The following is a 12,171-nucleotide window of genomic DNA, read 5'->3' on the forward strand; positions in this document are numbered from 1 at the left end:
GTGAATTTAATTGAAGTTCCCTTTCCAAAGTCTCGCCATTTCTACGTTTGGCACTAATGTGGATAATATACTAGAATCTCAACAGATGATAAGAAATTGCAATGCGAAATTTTATAGTTACTCAAAATCACAATAATAATGGATTTTAAATGTCAATTTAGAATTTACGTCGTACGAACGTCAACATAATTTGTCTTCCATTGTCAAAGGGTTAAGCGTTACAGGTAGAGATGATATTAGCATGATTTTCTAGATTTGATCCTGTCCTGAGAGCTCCGCTGTAACCTCTCTTTCTGTTACATTCGTCGTGTACAAGAAAGACAGAGAGGTTAGAAAGGATTAGTGATATGCCAGACACTAGCACAATTTATTTGCATCACCCAATACAAACACGTCAGTCGCATCTTTTATGCAGTTTGATCGCTGGTATTACAGTCTTTCAAGACCTTGCACAAAGAAGCAGCAAAAACTCTAGTAAGTAGGTACGCAAAGAATCCTTACGTTATCATTAAAAGTTTTACAAATAAAATACTTTTTATAGTGTTATAGTTTTACAAATAAAGGAGGTTTTCTAGTTAAACAAAAAAAACATTTTTTAAAACGAAAAAAACTGCTATATACCGTTCATAGTGTTTTAGAAATAAAAAAATATTTTCTAGTTTTACAAATAGAAGAGATTTTCTAAAAACATCTTCTTAGTTTGTATTGGATATTTTGTTTGTTCATATTAAAGTTTTTTTTATGGAAGAAAAAAAAGAGATTTCTAGTTTTATCCACTTTTAGGCAGTTGTACCAAGATTTAGTAAATACCTTCGAAATATATATGTGCATGTTAGTTTAATATATAACAATACAATAATATTACCAGTATGTTACACAATATCTGACACAATTCTCGTTAATTACACCAGACACCATTTTATTTTCAATAATCAGGGGTTATTTCATTATCCTTTCAATAAGGTATTTTTTCAGTATTAGGGGTTATTTCGCCATCCTTTCGATAAGGTATTATTTCAGTATCAGTGGTTATTTCACCATCCTTTTAATAAGGTATTATTTCAGTATCAGGTGTTATTTCAACATCCTTTTAATAAGGTATTATTTTCTATATATTTTTTTATAAAAGTTTACTAATCGGTACTAGAACCTATAATAGTGGCCATATTATCGGATAAGTTAGCCTGGTTCGCGAAAATTTGTTAATCTCGTCAAATTGTTGGTAATTCAGTTAAAAATGGGATTGCAGGCCGTTTCCTGATAAACTTTTAATGAATTCCAAATATATTAGAAGATGTGTTCAAGCACCTTCATTCACTTTGATAATACGCAATAACGATTTGCAAAGATATTAGGATTCTTAATAACACGTGTTCCGACATCGTGATAATACATCGTACGTTAATATTAGTTAATCAGCAAACAGGAGATACTTAATAAATTAGAAATATTCATTTGTCTCCGTGTACCACTACAGTGATAAGTTATCCACAAGATGTGCTGTATCGTGTGTGTTGTACAAGGTGGCGCAAAAATACTCACTCTATTCATAAGGCGGTAGTTATGTTTTTAAATAAAAATAATTATTTACACAGAATAATTATTCCGCGTTTTCGAGAAAATAAAAAGCGATCCGTAGTTTATCAACGCGTATTCTGCTTCTGCCGTGATGACAGAAGCAGACTACGCGAGAAGAATTATATACCTTGTATAAAAATATATGATCAATTATTAAGGACCTGAGAAATATTGGGCAAACTAACTTCATATCTTCAAAAATAATTTCTGTAGCACAGACGTTAATCAGAAATTTAAGTCTCTGGGGTCTGTAAGAAAGGAAGGAAATAATGAATTTAAGACCCAAGCTTTTAATCCACTCAGCATTATGTAATAGGAAGGAAGCCAGATAATTCGGAATGAATTTTTTCAAGGGAGAGGAAAGAACAGTGATTTTAGTCAATTCACCGCCCGCCCAATACCACGCGGAACAAGGGACTTCCGAACTTCCTAAGGGTCAAAGGAAAGGAAAATATTCAGCTATAATATTGAAAAGGGTTTTCTGATCCTGTTTTTATGATCGCAAAAGGCAGTCCTTACATAAGGGAGATATTCAAATAACACAAATGGTATAATAATACACACACTCTTCAATAAAATATCCATTACCTTAATGGCGTTATTTATATAAACTTATTCCTTTGAATGTGGTGAATTATCCAAGGAAAAGTGTCTGAAGTCACAAAGCTTCGCTGTAACCTCGTCCCATGACTCAAATATGACCATCTCTAAATAGTATAAAATAAAGTCGCTATCCGTGTATGTCTATTTGTGCGCTCAGTTCTTCTAAACTACGCAACGGATTTTAATAGGGTTTTCACTATGCATTGGAAAATTTCTTCTGAAAAGTTAATATATAATAAATTTATAGAAAGTAGAGAAAAGTCTCTGTTTATCCTAGAATTCAAACCTAAAAACTTTACTAAAATCATTCACTACCCCGTACAACGCCGGGTACACGTCAGCTAGTCTAAAATAAACAAATTAAGGTTACAACGGAGCTCTCAGTGCACAGTGCAGTACTTATATTGTAGATGACATCTTGAACGAAATTCAACTTAAAAATCATTGTGTTTGAATTATGTTACATTATACAGTGTTTCAGAAGGTTGAGTGCATTAACTTCGGGAGGTTATTAATTACATGATGGAAGAAGTAAAAAAAGATAAATAACTTTTTTAGAAATTCCATTGTCTTTTCCCATACAAAAATATTTTTCCATCGAAGAATATTATTTTTTCTCTACTCAATCACCTACCGAAGTTTGTGCACTTAACCGCCGGACATCTTGTATACAAGAATCACGTTTAAAAGATTTAACAAAGTTAAAAAATGAAGGGAATACGCATTATATTTCTTCTCTTTCTCCAGACATACATTATGCAGTTGTATAATTTAAAATAAATTACTGTGGAAGTGATGAAAAACAGAGAGAAAATGTCCATTAGATATCTTCACTACGCACAAGCCTGGAAATAAGTAAATAGGAACGTATGTGTTTATATTAGAATGTGAGATTGACAAGATATTTGGAAAAACCATCCCTACCCCCCTTTAAAACCACTTCAATTAGATTTTTGATATTATTTGATGAAATTTTGCACACTTGACGTTCAACATAAGAGGAGAATTACTATCTACATGATATCGCAACGCTGGCAACCTCGCCTAGTTTATTACATACAATAATGCTAATCTGTTGGTCTGTTTCAATTTTAATTGAAAATGTAAAATGACTAAGAAAATATTTTTGAGGATTATTTTAAAGGGTGGCAATTCAAGGGGGTCATTTTGAAAGAAAGAGCTTTATCTTCTTCCCTATCTAATTTATTATTCATTATTAAATAACTAGTTCAAAACATTGTAAGTTGAATAACCTCTTCAGGTACCGAAGTAATTCAATTTGAATGTTGGTTATATTTATACATTTCCGCCCAATAATATCCGTCAATACAACTCCAAATTTGATTCGCACCGACAGCCAATGAACGAGAACGTTTTCGCTGAGTTTAACTGATAAAAAAACACAATTATTTTTCATAACATTGTCAACAAAGCAAGTCCTTTCAAGCAGAGTTTAAAAAAAATGACATTAGCCATGCTTAGTGAAAAACCACCCTCGCATCTATCATATTACCCTTGTGAGTATAAAGAGTTTGTTAAATTATAAGACGTCTGTTGTAGAAAGCAAAAAATAACGTAGATTGCAATTTTTGATGTGAATAACGTAAAAGTGTCCCAACTATCAGGAGCCAGCGAGACTATGGCACCCCCAATTAGGGTATGTGTGAGGCTGAAGGTAGTGGGAGGGGAAGAAGATAAAGAAGAGGAAGGTTGGGAGTCTCTGGCTACTCAGACCTTGTCTATTTCAAGCTACGTTTTAATTGTGAATAGTGGTCTTAGACCAGGGCAATACTGAGAGTATATTCCAACTCATATTATTAAAAATTAATAAATGATGATACAACACAAATTAAACCGGAACCCGAATTTGAACCCGCGACCTTCGGATTGCTAGTCGAGAGTCTAACTCCTCGACCACGGAGGCCGTCAATTTGTTGTTTTCCTTATCTTATTTATTTATATCACCCATACAAGCCATTACAAAATGTGATATACATATAAATTAGTGGAACAGTAAACAAGAAGTAAAATTAGTTATAGAAATTATAAAATAGATCCAATGCAGAAGAGTATGTTATTATAGCCTTCTTGTAACCATATTCTGTACTTTGGAACACGATGTACATAATATACTATTTCTGAGATTGTATTGCCAACTGCATGCAATCTAGGGTACAAGCGAATATCTAAATAACTCGCTGCTGATATTGTTGTAACAATTAAAAATAATTTTTTGGTCGAGTAATTATAATTCGTATGTAGAAGGTAATTAGGTGATGTAGGTTGAGTAAGTGAGGGCTATATATAATACAATATTGACTACGATAAACTTACAGGTTTAAAGCTTGTCATCGTCTCTTGCAGAGTATATGTTTTAATTTTTTAATGAATTGCGTACTTATTTCACTTCGTTTTATGAAGTTTAGTTTACTCAGGTATTTGTGTATGCAGGTACATTATAAAAGCAGTAATTAAAGCACTCTGAATAACGGAGCTATTCTCCCATAACTTTCCAATTCATTAGCACCTGTGACTAGAGCAATGGAAGTTCTTATTGGTAAATAGTAGAAATGTACGTCAGCAATAATTACCGTTATAATGGGTACGTACAAACTAAATAAATATACAAATATACACGAATATCGGGGGCGTCGCTAATGTCGATATTGTGGGTAAAAAAAATAGTTCCTCTCTTGACCGCCGGCGGAGATGTCCTTGATGATCTAAACAATGTGTTTATATTGTCTACATGCAATCTTACAAACTTGTATCACTTCAAGGTAAATGAAATACATAAGATTGATTTTATCTGTTGGATGATGGAAAAATTACATTCAAGAATTCATTACGATGCACACGTGACAATATTATCATTAAGTAATTGCACCTTTCAATGTTGCTAGTAATAGTAACAACATTCCAACGGTAAGCTATTAAACTGTGAACATTATATGGGCATCATATACATATAGAAAAATGCCTTATTATGAGTGTTTGCTTAGTGGCGTAACGACCGTCTGGACAGTTTAGGCAATCGGCCGGGGCTAGGACGTGAAAGCACCCATGTAATGATAGTCAATTGGAATTTTTTATTATAGTTATGTTAAATATACGCAAGTACTCACAATTCATGCCACACACAGGGTGATGCCAACACACCCTGTTTCTTGGCTTTGCGCTGGGTTTTATGAAATATATTAATGTATTATTCATTTGCAAATGAAACATGTTCTCCTGCGGCGCAAATGCGCTAGTTGACATGATTTAACTAGGATTATTGCAGGTAACTGATGCGCTGTCATCACAATCGAAGCAAAAAAATTACAAGCTGCACGTATTTGTCTGCCATAAAAGGGACATCAACAAATTTACTTTACATGTAGCAAATAGTGAATTGTGAAATGTTTGGTAACATTGTGTAAAAATGTGTTATTGCATTATTACGTGCGTTCGTAATATATAATATATATATATGCATGGGAGGGGATAATTTTCACAACTTACCCGGGGCCCGGGAGTTTGTCGTTTTGCCACTGGATTTGCATAAATTGCAAGGATTTGAGTAAAGCACGAAATTTTGAGGTTAGCATATAATAAAATAAATTAATGTGCTCACCATTTCTGTTTTCACTATCGGCAGGCTTCATTTGGATGGGGTGGTGCATCTGAAAACGAATAAAATAACATTAGTTTATTGTACTTTAAATAATACAAAACCATAATTCTAAATAAGGTGGTAGGTACCTCCATACAAATAATACCACTGCTAAATACATAACCCATTTTATGTATAAAGTATATTCCTTATGTACTTTAACTACTAACACTTATATCACATATACCAAACATATAATGTAATTTTTATGAGAAATATATTATTAATTTATGAATATTTATAATGAGTTGATTTATATGAGAAAAAAACACGATTTATGTATAGTGAGATGCAATAAATAAATAAATTATGTTTTACTTTATCATTGTAATGTACTTACTACAGCACGTAATAACTATAATATTTTAATGACTTATAAATAACTACAATAATGTACTGTGAACTTCTCTTCCAAACACAAGCTAACGCCTTCTATGGAAGAGTAGTATTCAAATATCTTAATATGTAAAAACCCAATGTAAATAACATTTTATTATTTCTTTAAAATATATTTATAAATAGTATATTTTTACGTTCTTACCACAAACCAAAGATACTCTAAGAATAGATAGAAGTCAGTAAATTTCCACAAATAATTATCTTGTGTCTAGTTGGTTCCGGTACGTCATGTTAAGATAAACCCCCCAGTACTAGACTTTTAGCTACAACGCAATTGTTTTGACGAAATAGAGTTTGAATTAGATGGCAGTAAATTATATTTTTTTCCATCAATTTTTATCATTAATATACAAATACATCCTACATGACAATGGCGTTGCATGTTTACGCATCACTATAAGATTCAATCATTTTAAGGTTAAAAAGGTAGGTTCATTACAAAAACAGTCCAAATTTATGTACAAAATGTAATACAAAAAAATGTGCGACTGCATCGACATTTTTACGATCGCATTGCTTGTGCCTGTCTTAACCCAACTTATCCCAACAGAAATAGCGTTTGTGGGAATTTGTCGAGTGGTGGCAGTAAAAAAGAGTATCGGTACTTGGTAAGGTAAGGCAACGATAAGTCGATACAGTCGAGCAAAATTTGCAGTCTCACTCATAAAGATTCCCTAATACGTCGCTACAGCACTGGTTTAGCTATACGGTGAGGAGGGCCGTATACTGCTAGGGTTAAAATATTTACTCATAATAATATTCAAACAAGATTTATTTTAAACCATTTTGTTCCAATACTCAAAAACATGGTCATTTTTAAATTTCGCGTTTAGTTGCCAACTTCACGTTTCTTATGATGACATTTGCGATGTCATGGACCAGGTCAGCTTTGAATTGCTTCGAGATTTGGTTAATTTGATTATGCGTTCCGCATTTGCTTTGGTAAATCGATTAAAAATGTTCCTCTGATAGTGCTGCCAATGGGTATTACTGCTTTTTTACATTTTCAATATGTGACCATTCGTTATTTGTTAAATCAACCAGATTTTTAAGAAAGTCCGCGATATCCATATTAATATCATAGTAATACGTCCCTAATCCTGTCTGTTCTGCCGGTATACGCAGTATGCATGCGCGTGATTATGTGTAACGTTTTATACTAACCTGTTCTTAGTTCTTATCCCTCCGTATTATATATTACAAGTAAGACGATTTCCATAAATGAGGCAGCAGTTAGGTAGAAGAAATAATAATATATTCAAAAGGTACGCCTTCATAACCTTTCGTCATTTGACCTGGTTGATGAAAGATAGGAGAAATCATAAATATGCATTATGAATTTTGCTTTCCTGTGGTGAAACTTTTGCACAAATGACTACTGAAGATCTCTAGTAAAAAGTATGTCCATCTGTTTTGCATATTTTCTTGTGGCACTCCTTTGTTGCACGGTGGACTATCAGCTTAGCTGTGTTATACTGTCAAGAGATGCAAAGTAATGTTATGACCGTGTTGAATGGTTATTATGCAGTTATAACACATGTGCTTTGTGTCATCATTATTTTTCGTACGTAGCCATCAAATGAATAATATAAACATCTATGAATAATAAAAACACATTTTAAAATTATGACGTTGATTTAGTTTTAAACTCGGTATCAAAATCATAAACAAAAGGCTTTCATATGGTTGTTGGTAGGTAGAAAAGACGGTTGCACCCGAAACCAAACGTAGAAAAATTAGCTAAATAAAATATTGCTAATTTATTAAGAATCTTTTCAAATATACGTAACCCGTTTAAAACCGTGATTGCAAGCCTATAAGGAATGAATTGATACGTTTCCGGGTATAGGTTATCGCGATTTCGGAACACGTGTTCATGACAATTCTAATATTTTCGCATTTCGTCATTGTAGATTACACGTGTTCCAATATGTTTGGAATGTTCTAAAAGTTTAATAGAAAATAATAAAATATATATTAAACACCCTACACCCCCCCCATTATATACACCCTTACCTGCCTACCTATCCTGCTTTATCAATAATAATTTGCGTGCATACATACAACTGCAATATATATATAAATTATTATAAGCAATAATTAGTCGCCTGTAATTTAAATACAAATTGAAAATATCTCCCGAGTAAAAATAAATGCCGCCGATGGGAATTGAACCCGCGCCTTCTGATGTCCGGTCAGACGCTCTGGACCACTGAGTCACGTCGGCTTATTTCCAACACGCCAAATAATTCAATATGTACTAGTACTTCAATCAACAATTACTGCTTATTATATAGTGTACTTATTTTATAATATAACTTGATAATATTATCTAAACTCATAACGGAAGGCAAATATTAAAATTGAGTAAATAATGGTATGTTCATATTTTTTTCATTATTATCACATAACTTATGCAAATTTAACCACCATCAAGGTACACATAACATTCTATGTAAAGTACGGCGTAAGAAATAATGTTTAAATTTTCCAAATTTATATGAGAAAGATGTATATTGCTAATATGTAATAAAACATTTCGGAAATATAAAATACAAAATAGGAGCTCAAAGATTGTTTTTCTTCGATGTGAATCAATCCGTTATGATAATAATAATATTTGGATAGTTTCCATAGCGCCGTTTTTGTGAAAAACCACCTCAAGGGCGGTATAAAAGTTATTATCGTTTATTACTAGTTGAAGTTCTCGGCGTTTTTTTTTTTTTTTTTTTTTTTATATTAAATCCACACAGGAGGCCCTGAAGAAAATAATTTCCCTCAGGGCCTATGTCATCTTTGGGGATGCTGTGTGGAGTGTCTTTTGTGGAGAGTAAGGAGTGAACATGGGTCTTGAAGAGTCCCATGTTGTAGGAGGGAGGAAACACAGAGGCCGGCAGTTCGGTCCACAGCCGAGCTGTTGAACTTGAGAACGAATCGTAGAAGCGACCCGTTCTCATGTGACAAATGTCAACCGTGTACAAATGTTGGGCGCGCGTTTGGCGTGTATCCCGACTACGCACCGGTGCCGAAGGGATCAATGACGCTAGTTCCTCAGAGCATCTTCCATTGTAATACCGATAGAACAAGGACAGCATACCTACCTGACGCCTGTGCTCTAAAGATTGCAGTCCGTTTGTTAAGATTGGGGAATCTATCAAACGGACCGCCCGTTTCTGCACAGAGTCAAGGGTTTTTTCAGGTATTTAGGGGCTCCGGACCAGAGATGGCGTTGTCTGGACTTTACGCAAAGTTTTAGAAACCCGATGTAGACAGAAATTTTCCTCTTATTTTGAACGTCAAGTGTGCAAAATTTTATGAATTTCGGAATAAAACTGTAGATTTGTATAAAAAAACAAAGCCATACTGCACGCACGTCCACAACACTGCCACCGCCTGCCTCCACAGACAATACGCTTTATTGAGACAAAGCACAGCGAAGTCTTGTTTTGGCTCAGCCACTTTGTACTTCGTGTGTCTATAAATTTGTTTGTCCGGTCAATCTTGTCAAGATGGTAGCCGTGTTTGATAGTACCTTTTAATTCCGTTAGAGAGTGTTGCGACTGTTACTCAAGTCGGAGTAACCAACATTACGCGACGTCGGTACCACCGTTCAGAGAACAATTAGTATTATATAGATAGATAGATATAAGTTAGATTATTATTAATTGCAAGGTTGAGGCCAAACGAGAATTTTTCGTGAAAAATGAAAACGAATGCAGCGTAAATAACGCTCGTTTGGCCTCAGCTTTAGTACTGACACTTTAGTATTGTAGCTTCATCATGTAGCGTGGTAGGTAATAATCTCGATGTGCATCAGAATTAATTTCAAATTGTGATGCAGACTTGGCTTTCTTCGCAGGCCATGACCACAATCCGCAAAGCCGGCAAATGTTCAGGAAGTTCTTAAGATAGAGTACACTAATAGGTAAAAGCAAACGCACACTTTGGTAAAGGCACTCGGAACAGACGAAAAACAATTAAATTAATGAAGTTTGTAATTGAGATGCTGAATTGCTGGATTAAAACCGTAATTGCCTTATTTAAGATTGACTGCAGATTATTACGGATGAAAAAATCAGAAATAATACACCAGGCATCGGATTATATGGATTTTCGAGACTTTTGGCCGTGAGCACATATGAGCATTTTTTCGTAATTTATGTCAAATTATAAGCATTTCCAAAATTTCACAAATCTTTTAAAATGCATTTTTGAGATGGTTTTTCAAAATATTTTGTAGACAGTCACCTTACTATTGTTTTGAATGTCAAGTATGCAAAATTTCATCAATCTGAGAATAAAAATTTATCTAGATTTATATAAAACACAAAGCCAGGCCGTCCGCCCCACCTTGAGTAGGGGAAGGAGATTGGGGAGAGGAAGGTGGAGAACGATTTTCAAATCTGGTCACCAAACACGGCTAAAGCCATTTTAAGCAACGTTTCGAATCTGAATGGAGATCATTCACCATTAATAAAGTGTTTCACTTCTGGGGATACAGACTTAAAATAATAAGGAAAATCAACGGAGGTTCATTATATTATAGGAAATTTTGCAGATTAACGTAAATTTGTATTTACTCAAAACAAAAAAAAAACCCTAGAAAAGACAGTCACATTCACCAAACGTTGGAACATCCGTCTAATCTACAGGAAGTCTATTCCGGAAAGCGAAACGTGCCATAAAAAGGACGCAAAAAATTGCACGGCTTTCGTTTTTTTGTCACATGTCGATCGATTGATTGACCGCCGCCGCCGTCGAACTGTCGCAGCGCCGCGCGTCCATTGTAACATTAAGTAGGCATTGTCCGTCGGTCGCGGCGCGCGCGGTACGTCCGCGGGGTATTTCCGTCCGGCGCGCACTCACTGCGGACACCGCACAGTGGGGCAGGAACGAATTTAGTTAAGAGTACTATTTAGCTCAATTGTCGAAGCAAAATAATAATAGTATTACATTTAAAGCAAATGGTGAATATTACTTTTGGTCAACGTCACTATTTCCATTGATCCCAAACGATACGAGCTTTCAAGCCACAACTTTTTTCCTCGGTGCAATTGGATAAATTGTAACGATAGGGTTTTGACGGGTGCAATCGCCCATTTATATAAAGAGTTTCAGTATTATTTACTATAGTTTTCTTTCTTGTATTTTGTATCTATTGTAATTTTAGTTACGAAGTAAGTATTTTATTTTCTTGTGTTCAAAGTTCAAATTATATAATAAAAACAACATTGCTTCTAATATTGCAATCTGGTGAAACAATGAGTCTAAGTAAAACCTGCTAAAAATGAATACATTTTTATTTATTAAATAAATGCTAATTATTTAGCAATATTGCCCACTGTGCAGCGGCAGCGGGCGTGTATCACTCAGCGGCAACGGCGGATTCCGGTCGCGAGGGGCGGTCCAACTAACACACATCTAATAATATTAGGACAAAGAAATTTGATACCGTGAAATAAGGAGCGAAGTACAAAATAAAAGGAGAAGAAAAAAGGAGTCTCTAGGTCAAAGTAACTATTTTAAACTTGCATTTCCATTACAACCTACTGAGCTGTGAAATAATGATTAAAATCAGACGCTATATTTTCAATTTTACTTTTATGTGAATAACGCACTGGTCCCAACCAACTGCTCCAACCAAATGTCCCAACTGCTCCCAACCAAGCCAGTGAGACTTGGCATCCCCGATTGAGGGATGTTGTGAGGCTGAAAGTGTTGGTGAGGGGAAGGAGATGGAAAAGAGGAAGGCGGGGAAGAGCCTGGATATTCAGATCTGGATAGCAAGCACGGCTAAAGCCATTTAAAACTACGTTTCAATTCTGAATGGTGGTATTCCAACAGCGCGTTACTGAGCGAATCTTCCATTTATACAGCAAATAATTCGCAAATACACAGCACATTATTTTAAATAAATAAATTGTGTAATAGCTTTC

General features: G+C 34.5%; 1 protein-coding gene across 8 annotated transcripts in view; it reads right to left on the reverse strand.

Annotated features, from left to right (window-relative positions):
* The window catches only part of LOC149420780 (CUGBP Elav-like family member 2), an 864,914-nt gene that overhangs the window by 66,479 nt on the left and 786,264 nt on the right, over positions 1–12,171 (reverse strand). For all 8 annotated transcript variants that reach the window (XM_089635534.1, XM_089635532.1, XM_089635533.1 and 5 more), the window contains one exon: positions 5,798–5,846. In XM_089635534.1, coding sequence (XP_089491660.1) covers positions 5,798–5,846 — 49 coding nt within the window. The remainder of the gene's footprint in view (positions 1–5,797; positions 5,847–12,171) is intronic.

Source organism: Hesperophylax consimilis, chromosome 9 (genome assembly GCF_061612785.1).
Source record: "Hesperophylax consimilis isolate HC1 chromosome 9, BYU_Hcon_1.0, whole genome shotgun sequence".
Classification (NCBI taxonomy): Eukaryota; Metazoa; Arthropoda; class Insecta; order Trichoptera; family Limnephilidae; genus Hesperophylax; species Hesperophylax consimilis.